General features: G+C 41.5%; 2 protein-coding genes across 3 annotated transcripts in view; one reads left to right on the plus strand and one right to left on the minus strand.

Annotated features, from left to right (window-relative positions):
- TBCK (TBC1 domain containing kinase) overlaps positions 1–14,457 on the minus strand; it is a 186,959-nt gene extending 172,502 nt beyond the window's left edge. The window contains exon 1 of the mRNA XM_074950710.1: positions 14,258–14,457. The gene's annotated coding sequence lies outside the window, so the exon portion shown is untranslated. The remainder of the gene's footprint in view (positions 1–14,257) is intronic.
- Positions 14,458–14,558: 101 nt separating this feature from the next.
- AIMP1 (aminoacyl tRNA synthetase complex interacting multifunctional protein 1) overlaps positions 14,559–25,029 on the plus strand; it is a 62,862-nt gene continuing 52,391 nt past the window's right edge. The window contains exon 1 of one of the 2 annotated variants that reach the window (XM_074950714.1): positions 14,559–14,578. Coding sequence is in view for 1 of the 2 variants with exons in the window: in XM_074950713.1 (XP_074806814.1) it covers positions 14,739–14,740 (2 nt within the window). In the remaining variant the exon portion in view is untranslated. The other variant, XM_074950713.1, reaches the window with a different exon arrangement.

Raw genomic sequence — 25,029 nt, forward strand, 5'->3', positions numbered from 1 at the left:
TGAATACATAAACTTCTTGTATCAAAACATGTTTCATATATACAACTAAAATGATTTATTAAAGAAACAGAAGGATTAACTGCAGTCAGTGAACCAAACTGATCATTTCAGGTCAGCCTGGGAAAACTTTTAAATATGCTTAAGTAAAGGTGACTAGAGTTCCTACTTGCCTAAGGCCTGGTCTACAGTACACGGTTACTTCGAAATTAGCCGAGTTGCTTCGAAATAAAACTGATTCCATCCACACGACGGAACCAGTTTTTCCGATTTAAAGGGCTCTTTAATCCAATTTCCGTACTCCACCTTGGCAAGTGGAGTAGCGCTAAAATTGAGATCGCAGTTCTGGGTTACAGGTAATGTGGACACAATCAGACGTTACTGGCCTCCGGGACCTATCCCAGAATGCTCCCTTGTGACCGTTCTGGACAACACTCTCAACTCCGATGCACTAGCCAGGTAGGCAGTAAAAGCCCCGGAAACTTTTGAATTTCCTGTTTGGTCACCACCAACACAGGTGACCATCAGCACAGTCCACCATCACAGGTGACCATGCAGAGTCCACCATCACAGGCGACCATGTGGTCCTGGATTCGCAGACGAGCTCCAGCATGGTCCGAATGGGAGGTACTGGATCTCATCGTATGTTGGGGAGGTGTATCTGTTATGGCAGAACTACGTTCCAAAAAAAGAAACATAAATACGTACACTAAAGTCTCCAGGGCCATGATGGAAAGAGGCTACTCCAGGGACACAGAGCAGTGTCGTATAAAAATCAAGGAGCTCAGGCAAGCGTACCAAAAAGCGAGGGAGGTGAACAGGCGCTCTGGGTCACAGCCCCATACATGCCGCTTCTACCGTGAGCTGCATTCAATTATGGGGGGGGTGACGACCACTACCCCACCACTGTCCGTCGACACCTGCAAGGGGGGAGTAGCACGGAGCGAGGAGGATGAGTTTTTGGAGGACAAAGAGAAGGAGAAGGAGGAGGAGAGTACACATGCAGCAAGTGGGGAATCCGTTTTCCCCCCAAGCCAGAAACTATTCTTAATGCTGGAGCCAATAGCTTCCCCCCACTCCCAAGGCATGCTCCCAGACCATGACCCTGGAGAAGGCACTTCTGATGAGTGAAAGCTTGATCGGAGCCACGCGGTGGGGGGCAGGGGGAAACCCAGCCTCGCTGGGCTGTTTGCGTTTAGTTTAAAGGGCTCATCCCTGCTCAGAGCCTCATCGGAGCCATGCGGTGGGTCGGTTTGTGAGGGGGTGGGGAGGGAAAGAGGGTGTTGTGTGAAGCGATCATCCCAGAGAGCCCACAGGCTCTCCTTTTAAATGGCAAATCCACCAGGCATTGCTTGCTATGGGAAAGGGGGCCCAGCAGTTTGAAAGCATTGAAATGAATGCGGAAGAAGCAGAACCCCGCATGCCCCTAGGGCTTACCATGGCTGCCTGCAAGCTGAATTCTGTTGCCCAGCTGCATGTGATGGCTTGCAAGTGGCAGGTACTTCAGTACAAAAGGCAAAATGGGACCTTGTACAGAAAGAACATGTGCTGTGTACTATGAATTGCCTGTTTCACTGAGAAAGTGTCCCCTTTGTTCTCTAAAATGTATCTTTTAAAATACTACCCTCCCTTTTTCTCCTCCCGCAGGTGCAAATGTTTCAACGCGGCCTCTATCTACTCCGTCCCACAGGCTGGTCCAGATTAAAAGGTGGAAAAAACGAACTCAGGACGACATGTTCGCCAAGCTCATGCAGTCCTCCCGCACTGATAGGGCCCAGCTGAATGCATGGAGGCAAACAATTGCCGAGTCCCATAAAGCGTTACATGAACACAAAGAGAGGAGGGACATGCGCGATGAGAGCAGGCAGGATGCTATGGTCAAGCTCATGGGGGAGCAAACTGACATGCTCTGCTGTATGGTGGATCTAATGCGGGAAAGGCAGCAAGGCCACAGATTGCCGCTGCAGCCCGTGTATAACCGTCCTCCCTCCTCCGCAAGTTCCATAGCCTCTTCACCCAGACGTCCAAGAACATGGCGAGGGGAGGCTACGGGGACCCACACACTCAACCCCAGAGGATTGCACAAGCAGCAGAAAGCTGCCATATCCGAAGTTTTGATTTGGTTTCTGGTCTTGTCCTTCCCTCCTCCTCCACTCCTGTCCCCCAGTTACCCCCCGCCCCTGATGTACCTTCTTATTTCTCTCAGTGTGTTGTGCAAATAATAAAGAACAGTTTTTAAACAATTGTGACTTTATTTCCTTTCATATATACAGGGGTCGGGTAACTTCAAGAGAAACAAACACAACTCTCACACCGTACCCTGGCCAGTCATGAAACTGGCTTTCAAAGCTTCTCAGATGTGCAGTGTGCCCTGCTGCGCTCTTCTAAATCGCCCTGTTGTCTGGCTGTGCAAAACTAGCCACCAGGCGTGTTGCCTCGACCTCCCACCCCACCATAAACATCTCCCCCTTACTCTCACAGATATTGTGGAGCACGCAACAAGCAGCAGTTACAATTGGAATATTGGTTGTGCTGAGATCTAACTGAGTCAATAAATTGCACCAGTTCGCTTTCAAACATCCAAACTACCACCATTCTGCACTTGCTCAGCCTATAGTTGAACTGCTCCTTACTACTGTCCAGGGTGCCTGTGTATGGCTTCACGAGCCATGGCATTAAGGGGTAGGCTGGGTCCTCAAGGATAACTATAGGCATTTCAACATCCCCAACAGTAATTTTCTGGTCTCGAAAGTAAGTTCCTTCCTGCAGCTGTTCAAACAGACCAGAGATCCTGAAGATGGAGCGTCATGCACTTTTCCCGGCCATCCCACGTTGATGTCTGTGAAATGTCCCTTGTGATCCACCAGTGCTTGCAGCACCATGGAAAAGTACCCCCTACAGTTTGTGTACTAGCCGCCGTGGTGTTCTGGGGCCAAGATAGTGATATGCGTTCCGTCTATCGGCCCGCCGCAGTTAGGGAACCCCAGAGCATTAAAGCCATCCACAATGGTCTGCACATTTCCCAAAGTCACTACCCTTGATAGCAGCTGGTCAATGACTGCGTTGGCTACTTGCAGCACAGCAGCCCCCACAGTAGATTTGCACACTCCAAACTGATTCCCGACTGACTGGTAGCTGTCGGGTGTTGCAAGCTTCCACAGGGCTATGGCCACTCGCTTCTCAACTGTGAGGGCTGCTTTCATTTTGGTGTCTTTGCGCTTCAGGGCAGGGGACAGCAAGTCACAAAGTTCCATGAAAGTGACTATGCATACAAAAGTTTCGCAGCCACTGGGAATCATCCCATACCTGCAACACTATGTGGTCGCACCAGTCTGTGCTTGTTTCCCAGGCCCAGAATCAGCGTTCCACGGCATGAATGTGGCCCATCACCACCATGATCTCCCAATCGCCACATGCTGTGCTTCTAGGAACGTTTGTGTCCATGTCCTCATCACTATCGTAATCGCACTGTCGTCAATTCCTTGCCTGGTTTTGCAGGCGCTGCACATACTGCTGAATAATGTGCTAGGTATTTACAATGGTCAAAACTGCAGCGGGAGATCTGAGCGGGCTCCATGGCTATGGCACCTGTATGGGTAATCCTGGAAAAAGGGCGCAAAACGTAGGAGAGCAAAGTGGCAGTGGAAGAGGTGCTGTTCGGTTCATGATAGCCAAAAAGAGGCGGAAAATGGTTGTCTTCTGTAGCTTTCACAGAGGCGGGAGCCCAGGACAGACAACATGGAGAAGCTCGGAAGCGCAGCAATAGCAGGAGAGCAGCATTGGTGGCGGAAGCTGTGCTGCTCGGTTCACGATGGCCGAGCAGAGTAGGCAGCGGAACCGTTCGATGAGGAAGAGAAAGAGTAGATAGTAGAGACTACGTAGGAAGATGAGAGGAAATGAGAGGTGGATTCATAGAAGCAGGAGAGCAGCGGTGCACCGTCTGCTGAAAGCAATATGACGTCTGCACACCAAAAAGGCATGAAACAATCGTCTGCCATAGCTTTCACGAAGGGAGGAGCGACTGACGACACACACCCAGAAACACCCGCGAGAATGTTTTTGCCCCATCATGCACTGGGAGCTTAACCCAGAATTCCAATGGGCGGTGGGGACTGCAGGAACTGTGGGATAGCTCCCCACAGTGCACCACTCCGACATTCGATACTAGCCTTGGTACTGTGGATGCACTCCGCCGAATTCACGCGCTTTAGTGGGGACACGGAAGACCGAATATATAAAATTGCTTCCAAAAATTGGAATAGAATAATTTCGAAATAATTTTGTACTGTAGACGTACCCTAAGTCTCTTCAAAATGAGACAGTCTCAAACACAATACTCCTTTAAACTTTTACAATTAGTACATCCCCACCCTCCTCGTTTTTATTCATACACTGGAAGAGAAAAACAAGTGTTCCTCCTTTTTCAACCCTCCAGGTGCTTAGCTAGTGACTTTCACCAGTTGAATGGTGACTCTCTAAAACATCAGCAAAAATATACTACTTGAATGGTTCACCTCCAGCCCTGAAATTTAATATGGTTGGCATAACTGATGAGTGCTTATCAGATGCCCATGGCATAGCAGCAGCATGTTTTTCAGCAGTTAGGCACCTACCCGTTGTACTTTGGGTCGACAATACTGGCAAGAAAATCTGCTTCTTTACTGCCTACAATTTAAGTTTGTTGTTGGGTATTTCTTCCATGTTTCTTGAAGTCCTTTCCAAATTTCAGCAGCATCAACCAATACGGCAACAATTTTTCTGCAGTTTGTCCAGGGCTATGGAAATGTGTTTCAGTATATTCAGCGTATCTTTACATTTCTGTTTAGTCCCATGTTAACTACTTTGCTTGTGACAGTTCCATCAATTTTGTCACAGTTTTCTTCACAAATTGTCATCTGAATAGGCCTGCTCTTAATAAATAGCTCAAAACAGTCAAACACTGAATTACATCGCACATCTTGGGGAAGAATTAATTTGGATCCTCCTGCTCTCTTCAGAGAAAATGAAACAAAGTGGTTGTTGTAGAAATAATTTCAGCAACTTTGTCCATTATTCTTAAGTTGTACTTAAGTCTTTGGGTAAAAGATGCATCAAATGAGCACTGCACTTGTAGGTTATAAGTGTCAGATTCCTTGCATTCTTTTTATCCTAAATTTCTTCTTATCTTTGTTACCAACGATTTGCAGCATTATCTGTGAGAAAACTACACACCTGACACTTGAATTTTAGTTCACAGTTTTAAATATTCTTCGAAATAGGCCTTTCCTGATGTGTCACTTGTTTCTGAGCGATATACAACCCCATCTTCTGTTGTCACACAAGCACATAATACTAGGTCATTGTGTACACTGAGTCTTGATTGATGGAGAAGATTAAGAAATTTTCCCATCAATGTTTTTTGCACTCTGTTCAATTTCCTTCTTATACGCTATATCCAGCAACTTTCTAGCAATGTCTGCTTTGCTAGGTAGAGAGTAGCTTGGTCATAATGACTGAACTATGTCACTGAATTGTTTGTTCTGAACAAGACAAAGGGAAGAATCTGTTGCATAAATGAACTGAACAATCTATGGAGGTTTGCTGCAATTTGCTGGTCCTGATTATGATCGGTGCATTTACAGGATGATGTAGCTTTTTGGGTTTTTTTAAACACAAACACAGGTAATTTATTGTCTGACATATGTTTAGTTGCAGCACTGTTGGTGGTACAGTAGAACCTCAGGAGTTATGAACACCTCAGGAACATTTGTAACTCTGACATGTTCGTAACTCTGAACAATACATTATGGTTGTTCTTTCAAAAGCTTACAACTGAACGTTGACTTAATATAGCTTGGAAATTTTACAATACAGAAGAAAAATGCTGCTTTCTCCTTATTTTTTTTAGTAGTTTAACACAGTACTGTATTTGTTTATTTTTTTTCCTTTGGTCTCTGCTACTACCTGGTTGTGTACTTCTGGTTACAAATGAGGTACGTGGTTGACTGGTCAGTTTGTAACTCTGGTGTTTGTATCTTTGAGGTCCTACTGTACCTGCAGATGACACTGAAGTTGTAGATACGGCAGATGGAGATTCAGAACCCCTTATGCTAAAAGAAAACAGTAAAAAAAAAAAAAAAAAAAAAAAACGCATTAATTAAATTCGTGACTGAACTCCTTGGAGAACTGTATGTCTCCTGTTCTGTTTTTCCCACATTCTGCCATAAATTTCATGTTATTGCAGTCTTGGATGATGACCCAACACATGTTCGTTTTAAGAACACTTTCACTGCAAATTTGACAAAATGCAAAAGGTACTATTGTGAGATTGCTAAAAATAGCTACAGCATTTGACCCAAGGTTTAAGAATCTGAAGTGCCGTCCAAAATCTGAGAGGGATGAGGTGTGGAGCATGCTTTTGGAAGTCTTAAAAGAGCAACCCTCGGATGCGGAAACTACAGAATCCGAACCACCAAAAGAGAAAATCAGCCTTCTGCTAGTGGCATCTGACTCAGGTGATGAAAATGAACATGCATCAGTCCACTCTGCTTTGGATCGTTATCAAGCAGAACCCATCATCAGCATGGACGCATGTCTTCTGGAATGGTGGCTGAAGCATGAGGGGACATATGAATCGTTAGCGTATCTGGCACAAAAATATCTTACGATGCTGGCTAGAAGAGTGCCATGCGAATGCCTGTTCTCACTTTCAGGTGACATTGTAAGCAAGTAGCAGGCAGTATTATCTCCTGCAAATTGTAACCAAACTTGTTTGAGCGATTGGCTGAAGTAGGACTGAGTGGACTTGTAGGCTCTAAAGTTGTACGCTGTTTTACTTTTGAATGCAGTTTTTTTCTGTACATAATTCTACATTTGTAGGTTCAACTTTCATGATAAAGAGACTGCACTACACTACTTGTATTAGGTAAATTGAAAAATACTATTTCTTTTTTTACATTACAAATATTTGTAATAAAAAGATAAAGTGAGCACTGTCCACTTTGTGTTCTGTGTTGTAACTGAAATCAATATATTTGAAAATGTAGAAAATATCCAAAAATATTTAAATAAATTGCATTCTGTTATTGTTTAACAGCGCGATTAATCACGCGATTAATTTTTTTAATAGCTTGACAGCCCTAAAAAAAAACAAAAAACCACACTCACCCACTGAAGTGGTACTGAGTTCACTGCTTTAAAAAAGTAAGGTTGTAAATAAACAATTCCTCATACTGCAGCTGCTTGTACCACTGATATAATTTATTCTAAAGCCAGTTTTAAAGGGAATATAATTAACAAGAAAGGATTATCTAAATCTATTTAAACCCTTATCTCTAGCACCATACCAAACAGTTTGACAAAAAAAAAAAAAACACCTTAAAATTTATAAACTTCCCAATAAAACTTTACTTTTAAACAGAAAATCTTCACCTAGGATGTCTGATCATCAATAAAATAAAAATTAGCAATAAAATAAGTAAGTTTAGGAGTAACAATAAAAACGTAACTGATAAATACTCCCATAACAAAGTAACATACCAATTATATTTTGAAAACATTTTGAAATTCATAAGTGAAGAAATCCACCCAAAACACAAGTATATAATAATAATCTAAGTTATCATTTACTAGCATAATAAAATATGGTAGGCAGTCCATAAGAATGGTGCAAAATAAATTTACTAACTAGTTGATCCAGACTATTCAAGCATGTCCACATAATCATCTTCAAAGTCACTGCCCTCTGAAGAGCCTTTTTCATAATCTTGTTTTATTCGGACAGCCAGACCTTGCATCTCTTTGTTGCACTGTTTACGTTTGGCACGTGTTCCTTTTTTACCTAGTGGTACAGAAATTTCTTGAAAATATTCCCAAATAGGGTCTTTTTTACAATCTGCAGCCACAGCCGGTTTTTTTTGGTCCAGTTCCCAGCTACTCCGAAGATTGTGGTCCCTTCTTCCTATTGTTCCGCTTTGATATAGGCACTGTTTCTTTCTGGCTGCACACTCTGCTATTTCTCCCTTTTTACATAACTCCCACCCCCGAAAAAATCAAAAACAATCCACATACCTTTTGCATTGCAGAATTTTATTTATTTAGAGACAAAGGGAGGTTGCTGAGAAATTAATTGTGTTTGTTTGTATCTCTATCTGTGTACACATGCAGTAAGACACAGTAAGATCATTTACCTGAAGTGCCCAGAACCATCCAGAAGTTAAGGGCTGGTAGTCATTGGGTGGATCAGTATTTCCATGAGCCAATTCTCCTGGTATGTGGAGTCATAAATATTCAAAATTTGAGAACTGAGCCATCAGAGCTCAGGTAAGGAGAAGCTATAAAATAGGCCAGGCATGCTCAGTAGATGATTCTGATGAGATACATGCTGGAGTCAGAAGCTGAGTTCCAATGCTTGTAATGACTTTGCCAGTCTCTTGCACCCAGAAGCCCAGCCCCCCGTGTTTCCTACATCTCAACAGTGACATGAAACAACACACTTAGTAAAATAAAATTGTTTAGAAAAAACTGAGGAATCTGAAAACTAGTTAGTTTTTTTCCTTTCTGTCTTAATATTGCCCTGTAGCATTTCACTAACACTGAGAAAGTTATCCAAGAAAAATAAGGCACGTAACACTAAAAAAATATGCCAGTCAAGAGTAGCTCTTTAGTGAAGGAATGCCACCTTGTTCATAGCATGGGCTTCTCAGCTTCCCTTTGTGAATCACTCTCCCTCTGAGTTTAAAAAAATTAAATAAACATACACTGAATGTAGAAACAGACTAGAGTGTAAATATAACAAATCTATGGGCTGTATATTTAATGTTTAGGTAATGTGTGCTGTACTTAAGCTAATGCTGCCTAACTTTACACACTGAAATTTGATGTTGGACAAAAGAAATCGAACTTCTTACTAAAGTTTCAGATTTGACTTTTATTTATATTTTGAAAATCCTGATTTGCAACAAACAAAAATTAGAAGATGTGGCACCATTTTGGTTTAAATTTTAAACAAGGTTGTTGTACACAGCAAATATAATCTACAAACACATGACAGAATTAAGCATTTGTTCCACCACAAATGAATGCATTAAAAATACTAACTTCAGAAGTAATCAGATACATATTCTGTGCCATTATATAGTTGCTATCTTAAGAAAATAAATGAGAAACAGCACAGACTAAGGTTTTTATAGTAATGCTTTATTCTATTACCCAACACAGTTTTAAAAAGATATACTTTTTTTGTATTTCTTCAGTTAAGTGTACATTTATTTGACCCTGATCCTTCACAAATAGACATTAGCGCCTCATTGACTGCAAAGGGGCTCTGTGTGAGTGCAAGGGTCTGCCTGTTTCGAGTAAGTCACAATATCAACACTTTAACTGTATGCCTTCTATAAATTAAGGCCCTGATCCTGCGAACACTTACACACAGTCTTACGCTTACAGTTAAGCACATGCGTAAGTGCTTGCAGGACTGGAGACTTAACATATTCACCCCATAAGCACTTGTTTGGTTTTGATTGTACACAAAGCTTTTTTTCTAGAGAAGTTTAACAATTCTATAAGTTATAAGAACCAATTATGATAAAAAAGAAGAAGATGCTTTGCTTTTTTTTTTTTGCAATACAACTAGACATGAATAAAACTTTAAATAAGCAACTGTAGTTGGGGGGGGGGCGGGGGAGGGAAAAGAAGATGATTATGTTTACTTGTACCTTGGCATTTTCAAAATGGCAGAAAACTAAGTAGTTGCTTCCAGGTTTGATTTGCTAAGTATCTGAGGTAGAAAAGAGGCATGATAGGCTAACACAACCGCTAAGAAGGTCTTGCACAGAAACTTTAGTCTCAGAAGTGATCTATGCTGCATCCCATGCCTAGAACATACTCCCAATTCCATTATCTCCATTCAAATAAATCTTAAAATTCCACTTCCATTACAGGACCCACAAACACTAACCAACACCAGTAATATCCTATTACAACCCTAATATTTTTCAAGAGGTTCATATGTGAGGTGAACACTATCTTATGGGTCTCACTGTACCTTTTTCTTTTAACGCCAAATCCTGCAAATACTTACTACAAGGTAGAGCACACACTACCATAACTAGTCCCATTTAGTGATTATTACAGCTGGCAATAAATGTTTGCTGGCTCAAGCCCTAAGCTGGAAAGTCTCCACAGTACACAAACCATGGATGAATAAGTCTTCCTCAGCAAATGTAGTAGGTATTAGGACTTGAATGTCCACCTCTAATTATAGGAAAAGGAAATACAAATATAAGTTTCAAAATTTTGCAAATATACGTACTTTGTTTCTTGTTTAAAGCATGCAGTTTTCTAGAATTAAAATAGACTAAAACAATCCTGCCTTTAAAGTGATAATTGAAAAAATAGTTAAGGAACAATTCTAGGAGCAACTAAACAACGTGTCTAATGTAGTTGATTCTTTTAACCAAATCCATATCTTAATAGAAATTGTATTATGAACCATCCTCTGTTCCATTCCCAATCCCATAACATTCCCACTGTAACTACAGCAATTGCGAATTTAGAAAAAGATTAAGAAAAAGCATTTTTAACTGTCTATATTAAAATTTAGCAGCTGGAAGCAAGAAAGGACAACCAGACCATGCGATCAACCACCTATCAATGACCATGAGCAAGCACTCCACAGGCCTCAGTTTGGGAAGCACTCATTTAAAATTGGTATTCATAGTAAAAAATATGCAAAAATAGTTAACAGGCTGGACAAAACTCAGTTTCAATAACGTTCTAGAAGTACCAGAGATACAGAAGAGCCTCTTTGGACATAAAAGACAGTGAATTGGGCTCTGGTGGTCAAATGCATCATACGAACACTTAAAATTACTACCTTGACATTTCCCCCCCTCTTTGTAAACTAGTTAGATATACTGAAATGGAATTATAAAGTGTAAAGTTTAATGGAAACAATACTGCTTCACTAAATCGCTTTTACCGAAAGTTTCAGAAATCTGAATGTGCCTAAGAACTTGCCACTGTAAAGATTTTTCTTGAGAATGAAAATGTGATAGCACTTAAGTATTCTCAAATATGCTTACCATATATACTCGATCATAAGCTGGTTCGTTTATAAGCCGACCCCCACAAGATGGACAAGTAAAAATGGTAAAAATGAATGACCCTTTCATAAGCTGACCCTATATTTCAGGGGTTGGCAAACTTCGGCTCCCGGCCCATCACGGTAAGCCGCTGGCGGGTCAGGACGTTTTGTTTACCTGGAGCGTTTGCAAACATGGAGCCCCTCAGCTCCCAGTGGCCGCCATTTGCATTCCCAGCCAATGGGAGCTGCGGGAAGTGACTGGGAACGGCAAACCGTGGCCACAGGGAACTGAGGGGCTCCATATCTGCAGACGCTCCAGGTAAACAAAACGACAATGTATTAGATATTCAATTCAATGATTTCATAGAGTTTAAAATCATCAAATTTTGGTGTAGACCCTTTTATAAGTCGACCCCCACTCTTTGACGCGTCACTTTTTTACCAAAAATATTCGGCTTATGAACGAGTATATATGGTACTTCCTCTTTTTAAGTTTATTGGCTATCCAGATGATCTTTGAAATTAAAAGCAATCCTTCTAGAAGTACAAAACAGCTATCCAAACTAGTTGAGGAACCAAATATAACCACCTACATTTTTCAATATTTTAGGTAGATTTAAGAAAAAAGAAAATAAGTGGAATCAGTTTTACAGAAATATACTGGATTTGTCAAACTTATTGTACAATGAAAGTAATAGATTTATTGTGTCATTCATTAAGTTTAGCAGACATAAACCTTATAAAGTCCTCCACTTAAATATTGTAGTCCATTTTATTTCACATTTCAGTTATATTCATTCTACAATAAGTAACATACCCGCCTGTAATTTTCAAGAATTCCTCTTGATTTTACTTCCAATTCTGTTTTTTCCAATTCCAATTTTTGTGCATTAGATTTTGCAAAAATAATTGTTGGCAAATTTCAGATGTGGTTTGTTCATTAAAGAAAAAATTACGTAAAAAGACTGTACTTGGTGAGACCTTGAGGACAATCCAACAACTAGGTCTCAGCTCAGACTGAAAAAGAATTGAGAAAGAGGCTTATTTATATCATACAGAAGAGCTAAACATGTCCATGTCTCCTGACCCTTCACATCCCGGGTGCCCATTATTTTCATTACAGAACAATGCAAGTTGTAAAACAGTGAAAGTAACAAACTACGCAGACACCATCACTTCACAGTCTCTCTTATTGAGGAGGAAGGAAGAGAAATGGGAAAAGATTAATTGGAAATTGTTGTATGTTTGCTGTACATGTTAGCCTCACTCTTTCTAACAACAAAATCCAGGCACAGGAGAAAGTAAGATAGTCTTCTAGAAGAAGTAGTTAAAGCCACTTCTTCTATAAAGGTTAAAACTAAAACAGACTACTAGAAGATTAAGAGGCTTTTTTTAAAAAAAAACAAAAAAACAAACATTTTCATATTTCAGACCGTCAAGATCCTCTTGTGGACACCTATGATCCCAATTCCTTAGTTACAACTATGGTATTTTGTTAAAAGAAAAGTAATATTTGGACAGTATTAAGAAAACAACATAAAAATAATCTCATTTTAATATGTTGGATGCAGCTGCTTGATCACTTCCCTCAATACTGTATGCACAATATTTGGTTCTTCTCTCCCGGGTTCATGGCTCAATACTGGCATTCTCATTGCAGCAAGGCATGCTTTACTATCTCCAGGTTACTTCGCACTTAAAGTTCTGTTCTCCTGTATATTTGCTACTCCTTCAATTTAGGCATCATCCACAAATATTCAGGGAATAAAAGACATGAAGCAGCTTCCCAGGGTGAAGACTTATTTTAATTAGTTTGTTGAACTGCTGCTGGAAAGCTTGCAAGTCTCAGACTGGTTGAGGACATGATACACGTAGCTGTTTCCTACTAGCCAGCAGCAGATAGGAATTTGAGAGTAGGCCCAGCAGAATAGCCAAAGGCAACACATTGTGACAAGGCAGTCTCACCCCAAGAATATGGGCAATGGAAATATTGTTTTCCCTAGACCCTGATCGGGGGCCTCTATCTTTGTTTAGGTAACAGTTGGGTGATAAATTTGATGCCTCTCCCCTCATTATAGACTGCTGGAAGGAAGTAGCTCTCTGCCCCATCATTCTTCTTGACAGTTAGGGATCCAATACTGCTACTCCCCAAACTCCCCTCTACTCCAGCTGTCATTTTGGGGTCATCCTCACCCATAAATAGTTGGACTCCGTCTCTGCCCTTGCTCACATATTACCAGGCAACAGCATTAATTGACCTGAGTCTTATGAGTTTCACTATGCTTCCTAGGGTTTTGAAAAGCAGAAGAGAAAGTGACAGAAAGTCATGTAAATTTACTCTGTACCTACTTGGCAAAGCTACTAAGGCAATAGCATCTCTGGTTTCAGAGTAGCAGCCATGTTAGTCTGTATCCGCAAAAAGAAAAGGAGTACTTGTAGCACCTTAGAGACTAACAAATTTATTTGAGCTGTAGCTCACAAAAGCTTATGCTCAAATAAATTTGTTAGTCTCTAAGATGCCACAAGTACTCCTTTTCTTTTTAATAGAATCTCTGTAGCTTTCTATCTGCAGACTCAGGAAAGCAGCTCACTACAAGCTTAACCTTCTTCCTATGAAGTGCATATATCTTCCTAAGGATAATGACCTGAAACTTCTTTTCATTAGTTTTGCAAAAATTAATGCACTGGCCTCCACACTCACCAGATGGTTTTTCCCTCACCACTAGCAGGTGGATTTCTTCAGTCCTTGAAGCAATTAGCAAGAAAAATCACTTCTTGAAAGACTGATAGATTTGTCGGGGGGGGGGGGGGGCATACCGAAGTGCTCTAAAGGCATCAGGTCTGAAAAGCACAAACAGCAACATCCTGCAAGGAAGAATCCTGAACTGGCTCCCAGGAAGAGGATAGGCTAGATACGATCCTATGCATCTTTTCTTTCTCCAAAGAACATAACTGTATTCATTTTAATTTGGGAAAGGGGAAAAAAGGGATCAGAAGGTGGAAAGCTTTGGTGAACGGGCACTAGAATATGGTGCACAGGGCGCATCAGAGTCTGGCTGCAAGGACACTCCCCGGGGGTAGGGTGCGCGGGGCCCAGCAGGGCAGTGGCTGCAAGGACCCTCCCCGCCCAGGGAGCACGGGGAGCAGCGAGTCCCTGCAGCGGAGCTGGGCGAGACAGGGCACAAGGGTGGGTACCTGCTACAGCTGCTGGGCGTGAGGCACGAGCCACCTACAGGGGCCCTCGCGCCGCCGTTGCTACTCCAAACATTGCTGTGTGTCTCCGAAACTCCCCGACCCTTGACGAGGACGCCACTGCCTCCCGAGCGCGCGAGCCCACCCCCTGTGCGCGAACAGGTGCCGCTGAACTGGCTGCCTACCCTCGCGTCTCCTACCTCACCAGTCAGCGCCGGCGCTAGGAGAAGGACCCTGGTTTCCGGGAAAGCGCGTGCCACTGCGGATGCTTAGCAACTGCAATTATTTGTAACGTGAGGTACAGAGGCGGGCTCTGTGCGGAGGGTATGTAACTGCTGTAAATGGCTCATTTGGGGAGCTAAGGTTGCACAATCCATTTTAATGGCAGGTGTTCTTCAGGGCAGCCCTGAGGGGTCCTTTCTCTCGTGCCTCCTCTGGGCGCTGCGGCGGAGGCGGTGACCTCGGCTCCGACTTCCCCCGGTTCATGTGAGTTTCTCTCGGGCCGGGCCGGGCCGTGTTCTCTTGTGCTGATCCGCGGGGGAGAACGGGATGAGACCCCCATTATTCCTTCCCCTCCTCCCACCGTGTGCGCGCGGAGCCGCGAGCCGGGCTCAGCCCCGCCCTGGAGCGCGCACATCCCCCTCCCCGCAATCACAGGGGCCACCCCCGCCCCCCGGAGCAGTTCTCGAGCGTAGTGGCCCGGCTCTGCCGTCGGCGGTGACGGCACTGTGGGCATCGTAGGGCCGGCCGTTACCGAGCCCAGCCCGGCCCGGCCCTTCGCGTTGTGTCGGGCTCTGCAGGCCGCTTTCTCGGTGGCTGTGCTTCCCCGCGGCCGGCTGCGCTGTCGGTTAGGAGCGCTCCGCTCAGCCGATGTTGCGCCAGAGCGGCGGGGCTCCGGCTCAACTCGCCGCTGCGCCGGCCCGCCAGAGCTAACGGGCGCCAACGGCAGCAGGCGCGCGCTGCCGGCATTGTTGCTCGCGGGGCAGGCGGCGCCTACTCTGTCCTGCCTCCTGCTGCAGGGATCTGGGTGCTGCCGTGCAGGCGCCACAGCAGCTTCCCTTTCATCAGACCACAGGCTCCAGATGGAGTGTGACAGTCGGTCGCCGTTAGGGCAGCCCCCGTGTTACTGTGGTGTTTCAAGCTATTCAGTGACCCGCATGTCTTTGTACCAGCCGGCATAATTGGAGTTATCTGGGGAAGCTGTAGGCTTGGACGTTTTAAGCAGCTGGGGCTGTGTGGGGCCACGTGTGGGAACTATAGAGATAAACACCTTAGGTATATGTTTAAGGTTAAACGATGAGTAGTGAAATAGTTAAACGCTCACGTTTATGTTGTTAAACTTCACGTTTCAGGGCTAACAATCCACCAAATGACAGATAATGCTCCTCTGAGTTACCCTTTCAGACTGTCTGCAGGCTCAGGAAGTCAATACTATTTTGATTAATATTTGGGTTCTAGTTTTAAGGTTCTTTTTGTATTAGAGGCATTATTTTGTAAATGAAAGCTTAAATTCTGGAAGACAATGTGTGCTGAAGGATGGATGAGTATCTACCATAGACACAAAATACATGGGGCCTTGAATGTCATTTAGAATGCAGACACAGAACAGATCTGTTGACTGCAAAGGCATCATTTTGTGTACAAACTTTTCTGACTACAACTATGTTTTTATACACTTGAACTGTTTTGCTTAATATAGTACAAATATGAATGAATGAATGAAGTAATATCACAGCTCCTTCACCCCACCCTCAGAAGAGACATTTGAAAAGATTTAAAATGTATCAATACATATATACATTTTAAATCTTAGCGTATATTGTGGGTTATGTAAGTGGTATGGGAATATGATTTACTGGGAGTCAGATGTTAAGGTTCTGTTCCCAGCTCTGTCACTGGCATCCTTTAGGCAAGTCAATTAATATATCTATGCCTCGTTTTTCCTATTCCTAAAATACTTATTTTGCAGTAGTGTTGTTGGGATTCATTCCACATCCCATGCAGTTTACTGTGTCAGAGTAGCAGCCGTGTTAGTCTGTATCCGCAAAAAGAAAAGGAGTACTTGTGGCACCTTACTACAAAAGGTTTCCCCCCACCCCCGCTTTCCTGGTGGTAATACCTCACCTTACCTGATCACTCTTGTTACAGTGTGTATGGTAACACCCATTGTTTCATGTTCTCTGTGTATATAAATCTCCCCACTGTATTTTCCACTGCATGCATCCGATGAAGTGAGCTGTAGCTCATGAAAGCTTATGCTCAAATAAATTTGTTAGTCTCTAAGGTGCCACAAGTACTCCTTTTCAGTTTACTGTGTGTGGCTCTTTTATTGGAGATCATAAAAAACAATTTCTCTCTGCCCTTCATGAATAGACAGATGTCATGAATGTTTTTAATAAAACTTTGAATAATCCCCAGCGCCTTTGGTCAGAAATATCATCTTGCCTTTGTTATGCACTCTTGACGTTCTCCACCTGCTGGCTGCCATCCTTAATTGAAAGGATAGTTGCATTTGGTTTAACATGGTTTAATATATATGTGGATATAAGACAGGGCATAAGTATACAATTATATTATCCTTAATTGGCAGTTATACCCTGCTTCTTAAGTTTGGAGAGCTTTAAGAACCATGGGAAAGTTTTATAAAAAATGTTCCAGTTAGGGAAGTTACTAATTGTCTGATATAGGCAAACTACCTGTTTTATAATATTCAGTAAGAGAGAATGACAACTGCCTTGTTGTGGCCTGCCAAGATCACCTTTCCCTCTCCCTCCAACATGACCTTGTAAGAATTTAATTTCACTGTCTTGCAAGTTGTAAACATGACACTGGTCATGGCCAATAATCAGATTTCCTGTTTTATTGCTCTTTACTCTCACTTCTAATCTTGTCATTTTAGCACAGTTCAGTCCACAGAATTTTCATTATGCTTTGAGGAGGTTGGAAATTATGAAGAAAGAATTACCAGAGCCTCCATTAGGAATCAAAGCGTTTGTCTACGCTATCTGCAGGATCAGCGGGCAGCGATCGATCCAGCAGGGGTCAATTTATCATGTCTAGTATAGACGTGATAAATCGACCTCTGAGTGCTCTCCTGTCAACTCCTGTTCTCCACCAGAACGAGACGTGCAAGCGGAGTCAACAGGAGAGCGTCAGCTGTCGATTTACTGCAGTGAAGACACCGCGGTAAGTAGATCTAAGTATGTCGACTTCAGCCATGCTATTCACGAAGCTGAAGTTGCGTATCTTAGATCGACCCCGTGCGGTAGTGCAGACAAGCCCCTTGGTTCATAGGTAATGCAATTTATGTATAATTAGCCAGCCATTAGTCTGTAAAGCATGATGTGGCTAATCTTTCTTCAGCTGTTATGTCCAGTGTCTCCAGAGACCTGTCTAATCTTAATTCAGTACATGATTATTTTTCATATCTATGGTAGCTATTCCATCCATCCCCACCAGAGGTATCAGTACTTCCCATTACTTTAATTCCATATAGAAATACAGGACTTGAAGATGTCATATGCTTCACTGGTTGTGGGTAATGACAAGATTTCCTTTCAGAACTTGGAGGGAGGGTATTTTAAACTGAAATGTAATAAGGTTATGCAGCCTTTTTAAAGTGATTTTAAAATACACTTTTGTATTTGTTATACAATATTCCACTTAATATTTTGCTAACTCCAGTGAAGGGGCTGGTAGCATAAAATGTTCCAGTTCTGAAACAGTGAGTGGAGCTGCATGTTTAATTTTAACAGATGTAATTCAGAAAATTAGTAATGAAAATCTTAGAGCCAATCAACTGAGGCATAGTTGTTTCCTTTTTCTCTTACTACCTTTACTTCATTGGGAGTTATTTTGTTTCTTTTGAGAGAATAATAGGGCCCTGTGGGTCTTGAATTGTCTTGCGCATCAGACATGGATATGTGGTGATATAGGATAAATGTTCCTATGATAGGAAATGACATACTAGCAAATATTTCATAAAATTAAAGATGGTAGACATGGAAAAGACCTTTGGCCTTGGCTTATTCCCTATTATACATTTTAGTACCTTCTGTAAAAGCTATTTTAAAAAATATTCGGGATAAAATGGGAACACAACTTTTCACTCCTAATGCTGAGACCAGGAGATAAATTTAGAGGGACAGATTAGAAATGAAATATTATGCTTTTTCAAGAAGGAAAATAAAGATGTCTGGCATATATGAAAATAGCAAGAGAAGCAGCTGGAAATATTGTAGTCTTTTCTGACTTTTTTGTAGTTGCTTATATTCTTTATTTCAAGATTCAGTGTTACAGATCATAAAATTTGTAAGTTGGAAATAAATTTGGGCATAAAATGGACAAGAAAACAATTAAACTTGGAAAAATAGGAGCCTTAACTGAGGTAATTTGACATGATTATAGCTATAATTTTAACATCTGACTCAACAGTGATAGTCTATGATTTGAGACCTTTTATTAGATGAGAAGTCTGTAGGATGGAAAAGGGCTAAACAATCCAAGTGTCTGTCCATTTTTGCAAGTTAGCCGATGTTCTCCATAATAGTTGTATGAGTTCTTAAATCCATTTAGTTAAGTTGTTGTTACTGCTATGTATTTTACCTGACAGAGATTGGAGCCACTACAGCTACAAACTTACATCAGTTTCATACCTGAGTGATGTAGTTATACCAACCTAACACCAATGTAGAGCTTCTCCTGTTGACATAGATACCGCATCTCGTGCAGGTGGATTTACTGCAGTGACAGGAGAAGCTCTCCTATCAGTGTAGTAGCATCTTCACTGAAGCGCTAGAATGGCGCAGCTGCATTGGTGCAGCTTTTTAAGTGTAGACCTGCCCTAAGTTAATTGCCTGACATTATAAAGAGAAAACCAACCCCCTCCTGAAGCTTACCAGGCTCTTGCTAAATGCGACAGATCAATTCAGGCTATCTTAAAATTCCATGTGAACTTGAGTAAAGGAGATCCCAGTATATTGGAAGCTTTTGTGGCATCCTAGTTAGTTAGTGGTATGCCTTTGCCAAATTTTGCTGTAAAGTAAATTTTAATATTCAATGTGGTTGATGCCACATAATGTAAGCTGCAGTGCATTCCTAGAATTTCTCTGGTCACGTCCTTAATGTTAGATATCCTTGTTTTATTTTTTAAATATTTTTGAAGAGCATGAAGTCTTATTTCAAAAACATCTTACCATGTAAATACCACACTTTATGCTGATTCTCAAAACTGGTAATTTTACTGATGTTGACATCCTAAAGAGTTTGAGCAACTAGTGGTGCAAGAGGGTCTCATTTTTCTTTCATTTTCTTCATAAAATCAGTGAAACCCTGCTGTTCGCAATTTTTGGATAATAAGAATTCTAATTTATTTAAGCATTCTGTAATTTTTTAGAAATGTGTTCCTCTCTCTGTAAGTATGCAGGCTCATCTAATCTGCCTTCCTGTCCCCATTTCCAATCCTGGCTTTTATCCTTTTTTCTTTGATGTGTCTTGCATGTAATAATTTATTTTCTCAGCAACTCATAAACAGTCTCTGCGTATATAACTCTGGTTACAATTTTCAGAAAATGTCTCTTTAGAGCATACTCCAATGATTCCCTTTGTTGATTTATGGCGATTTATTTTGTATATTTTGACATGACATTGACAGTTTGTTTTAACCGTTTATAAAGTTTTAATTTTTTGAACCTCAATGTCTTCCATCATTAAATAATTGTGTGCCCCCCCCATAATTTCCTGCTATTAAAATTTATATTATAAAAATCTAAAAAGTGCTTAAAATAAACATTGATTAATTTCAACAGATAATACAAAATAAATTCAGCTAAGCCTAATTATAATGAAAATGTGTGGCCTTCAGATTTTTTTTTAAAAAAAGCATATCTACATTAATGGTTGTTTCCATATCTTTTTGTCAAATATAGGGCCTCTTCATGCATCAGGAAGGTATAAAATCCACAAAATGTAGCTTAGGACCAGAGCTGAAAATTGCAAGTCTCTTGACCTTGCAATCTTTTATTGGCTGGATTTAGTTTTTCCATTGTTCTGTAATATATATGAGAAATTTTCTTGGCCAAAAAATGCTGTTTGCTCTTTGGCACTATCCTTCAGATACATGTAACTGTAGGGGATGTTAAGACATAAAACAAACCCAAAGTAAATAAAATAAGGATACTGTACTGATTTTAACAGATTGAACTGAGATGGAGGAGGAAGAGTGAGAGTGCTAGGAGGGTCAGTTCTTCATGAATCTTTCTGCTGGGGCCTTGATTACTGCTCAATGCATAAATTGCAAGGGATTAGGTTAAACCCCACACCTAGAACACAGATAATCTGGTTTTGGTAAGCTGAAAAAGTTGTTTTGATTCTAGGAAATTTATAGTTTATAATGCTCTTCTGTCTTTGCCATTGAATAAATATATGTACGTTGAAATGATGTACCTTAAAGAAAATGGCAATAGTTCTTACTTGGTTTGAGCACAAGGTTACTATTTATAGATTGTCTTGAAGAGATGAGAATGTCCAGCAACCAACGTCTTGCAGGAAATTGGGAGCAGAAGTGGAAGTTGCTGGGCTACAGTACATCAACCAAGCTTGGAAGGAGGGATGACGGGGTGTAAGAACATTTTCCTTCTGAATGCTTCTGACTCAACCACCCAGTATCCCCAGAACATGAAAAGAAATGAGAAACGTGAATAAGCATCAGCAACATGAATAAGACAGGTCAATGCAATTAGAGTTGAAATGTGTGACCATAATCTTATGTTATACATTGTAGTCCTAGCTCAAAGTATCTGTTCACCAGTAGTATGTGTGGTGTTTTCTCGGGAATACAAGGAAGCCTAATTCATCAATTTCTACATAATTTAAACTTCTAAAAATGAAGCTTCTGTTCATTATATTTGTTGATGCATTGTTTTCTCCCTAATCTGCAGACGGATCTGCCAGTCATTAATGGAGTGAAATTAATGAGAGAGTCACCAGTTTCTTTGCTGTTAGTGTAATGGAAAAGGTCAAGAATCTTGTCAGTTTCATGTTGGGCTACTGCACTTTGAGGTTGCTCTGAGGAGCAGAGCCAGATGCTGAATTACAGGGGATGAGGATGCAGAAAATGGAATGGGAGTGAGGAACGGAGATTGTTCACTCCTCACAGCAGCCATGAGTAGAGGGGAAGGGCTATAGTATTGGAATCCCATCTCTTCACAGCAGTGGGGAGTACCTGGGGGGAAAGAAGCATGAAGACCTGTACCTATTTCAGTAGCCAGGAGGCTCTGGGAATAGAGAAAAGACACAACAGTTGTGGGGGGACAGGGAGGAAGATGGAGCTTTAGGTTTATCAGAGACCCACTAGACAAAGAGTGTAATGAAGGATGGCCCCTCAGGTGGAAATCTCATTACCCTTCCCATTCCCGTCATCTGTGAATAGTAAGGGATTCTGGATTTCTTGCCATGGCGTTGCTTCGAATGTCTTGAGCTAGTAGTTGTCGTATATGTTCTGATTATTGTTTATGGTTTAATTATATATTGCCATCTCTGGCCAATGGGATATTGATACAGTTAATGTTTTAGTCATCTCATTTGTTTCAAAAGAATGTCTTTATTGGATTTTCTTCCAGTGCACCTGTGTATGTTTTCTCTATTTTATGGACTTTTCAGTTTACCAGAAGTGTTACTACTTTCCATTTTGCTTTGCCAGCAATGTCCAGACAATCTTTAAAGTGGTCTTTTCTGTATCTTACATTACCGACAAATTTTTATTGCCAGGGATTAGCACTGCATTATGTTAGTCTGCTGTTGATAATGAGCCAGTTGCAGCCTTGATCTGGAATTCAAACGGAAAAAGTAGGTGATGGACTAAAGTGTCGTCTTTCTGCCAGAGCCATGTGGAAATGATTTAGGTTGTAATGCTTCAAATAAAATACTTGTTGAACTTTAAACAGCAGAATGTCTTTTTCATGTATGTCCAGGATTACCACAGGATTTTTAAAAACTCAAACTAACTTTTGAGTAGGAGGAAGGTTACCAGCTCCAAAAGAGCAAGATATGTTAATGAAAATTGTTAATTTTGTAATTACTGAATTGAAGCATGAAATGGGAGTAAGATGTAAAATGAGGTACTGTAAGCAGAAGATGTAAAAGAGAACAAGAAAAAAGTTTTTAAAGTATATTAAAAGCAAGAAAATGGCAAAGGAGAAGTGTAGCTTTCATATTTCATCGGGAAAGAAAGCAGAGGACTGAAATCCTGCAGACTTACATTGGTATAGCTACGTTGTTCAGGGGTATGGAAAATCCACACCTCTGAGTGACACAGTTATACCGACTGAGCTCCCAGTGTAGACAGCTCTATGTTAATGGGAGGGCTTCTCTTGTCAACATAGCTACTGCCTCGTAGGGAGGTGGAGTACATATGCCAATGGGAGAAGCTGTCCCATCAGTGTGGGTAACATCTTCACTAAGCCTACAGCAGTGTAGCAAGCCCTTATTTTGCTTCAGTCTTCACTTAAAGGAATAATAGCAACAGGAGGTTAAGTGTGGTAGCAGTTAATGAGAAATGGGAGAGGTTACAAGGCAAAATTCAGGAAGGAACAGGTTAACCATTAACTTTGTCTGGAGAGGAAGGATGTTTAAAGCAGGGGACTGGAAGTCAGCAGAGACAAAGACAGAAAGAGAAAGATTGGTATCCTGGAAAGCAGCAACTTTGAACAGGATATAGGGGTCACAGTGGACAAGAAACTGAATGTGAGCTCCCAGTACATTGCTGTGGCGACAAGGACTAGTATGCTCCTTAGATATGTAAACAAGGAGGTAGTGAGGAGGAGTAGATCTACAGCATTGGTTAGACCAGTTGTTCTCAAACTTTTTACTGGTGACCCCTTTCACATATCAAGCCTCTGAGTGTGACCCCCCCCCCTTATAAATTAAAAACACTTTTTTATATACACCTCTACCCCGATATAACACTGTCCTCGGGAGCCAAAAAATCTTTCCTCATTATAGGTGAAACCACGTTATATCGAACTTGCTTTGATCCACTGGAGCACGCAGCCCGGCCCCCCTGGAGCTCTGCTTTACCGCGTTATATCCGAATTTGTGTTATATCGGGGTAGAGGTGTATTTAACACCATAATAAATGCTGAAGGCAAATCAGGGTTTGGGGTGGAGGCTGGCAGCTTGCCACCCCCCATGTAATAACCTCATGATTCCCTGCGGGGTTCCGACCCGCAGTTTGAGAACCCCTGGGTTAGACTGATTCTGAAATACTTCAATGGCTGGAGAAAATTCCTTACAGTGAGAGATTTAAAGAGCTCAATCTGTTTAGTATATGAAAACATATAAGGGGTGACTTGATTACAGTGCAGAAATGCCTTCCTGGGCAGAAAATACCAAGTACAAAAGTGTTCTTTAAGGTAGCAGAGAAAAGCATAACTAGAACCAATGGCTGGAAGCTAAAACTGTATATATTTAAATTTTAGAAATAAGGCACACATTTTTAATGGAGGGTGGTTAACCACTTGAACAAACTACGAAAGGAGGTGGTGGATTCTCCATCTTTTGAGGTCTTCAAATCAAGACTGTATGCCTTTCTAGAAGTTATGCTTTAGTCAGACATAAATTGTTGGTTTTGGTGCTGGGGTAACTGGGTGAAATTGTATGTCCTGTGATATACAGTATGACCGAGTAGACAATTTAATGGTCTCTTCTGGGTTTAAAGTCTGTGAATCTATGACTACAACCATGTCATCTCATCCCAGCACTAACCAGGAGATTCTTAAGGATGAGGGAGAAATTGAAATATATCTTTCTTCCAGCAAGAGGGGCTAGGAAGAAGGGAATTTTAAATTTATCAGAAACTATCCAACCAGAGGCCAATATAAAAGATGGAGCACCAAGCAGAGTCTTGACACAGCCTCCAATGTATGGATCCTAACATTCTTCTCCTTATTGCAATTTGTAAATAGTAGTGGGGCAGGGCTGAGCTTCTCGGCAGGGCATTGCGCACACAAACGTATATATCTGGTAAATATGTTTAGTCCTCTGGCTAGTCAGTTTCTTGTACAGCAGCTTTTCAAAAACTGTTTTAAGCATTTTAAATGGGGCTATGTATGGACTGTTAATTTCAGTCTTTGGAAGTAGTTGGATATCTCAGGTGCACACAACCAGCTCTTCTAAATTGTTAACCCCATTCAATTCTGCAATTCCAAAGATGTAGAAAAGAAGGATAAAAGCTACAGGGCCCTACCATAGTGGCTTACACTTGCTTACATATCTTCCCTGACAAGCCATGGTTTGCACTAAGGCTATGGCTACACTGGCATTTTACAGCACTGCAACTGTCTCACTCAGGGGTGTGAAAAAACACCCCCCTGAGCCCAGCAAGTTACAGAGCTGTAAAGCACCAGTGTAAACAGTGCCCCAGCGCTCTAAGCTAATCCCCTCGTAGAGGTGGAGTACCAGGAGCGCTGGGAGAGCTCTCTCCCAGCGTTGGCGTGCAACCACACTTGCACTTCAAAGTGCTGCCGCGGGAGCGCTCCCGCGGCAATGCTTTGAAGTTTCAAATGTAGCCATGCCCTAAGACTAAAAGGAAGTGTTAAATAACAGAACAGGCTAACTTGGGAAATAGTGAGGAGGGAAAACGGCAACAAACTGACTTCTCACGTAACACATTATTAGTGAACACTATTATTTATTAATACATTACACCTCCATAAAAACTGAATTTTAGCCAACATGTTGTTCTACAATGGTAAACTTTTTCATGCCTAACAGTTTAA

Source organism: Natator depressus, chromosome 4 (assembly GCF_965152275.1).
Source record: "Natator depressus isolate rNatDep1 chromosome 4, rNatDep2.hap1, whole genome shotgun sequence".
Classification (NCBI taxonomy): domain Eukaryota; kingdom Metazoa; phylum Chordata; order Testudines; family Cheloniidae; genus Natator; species Natator depressus.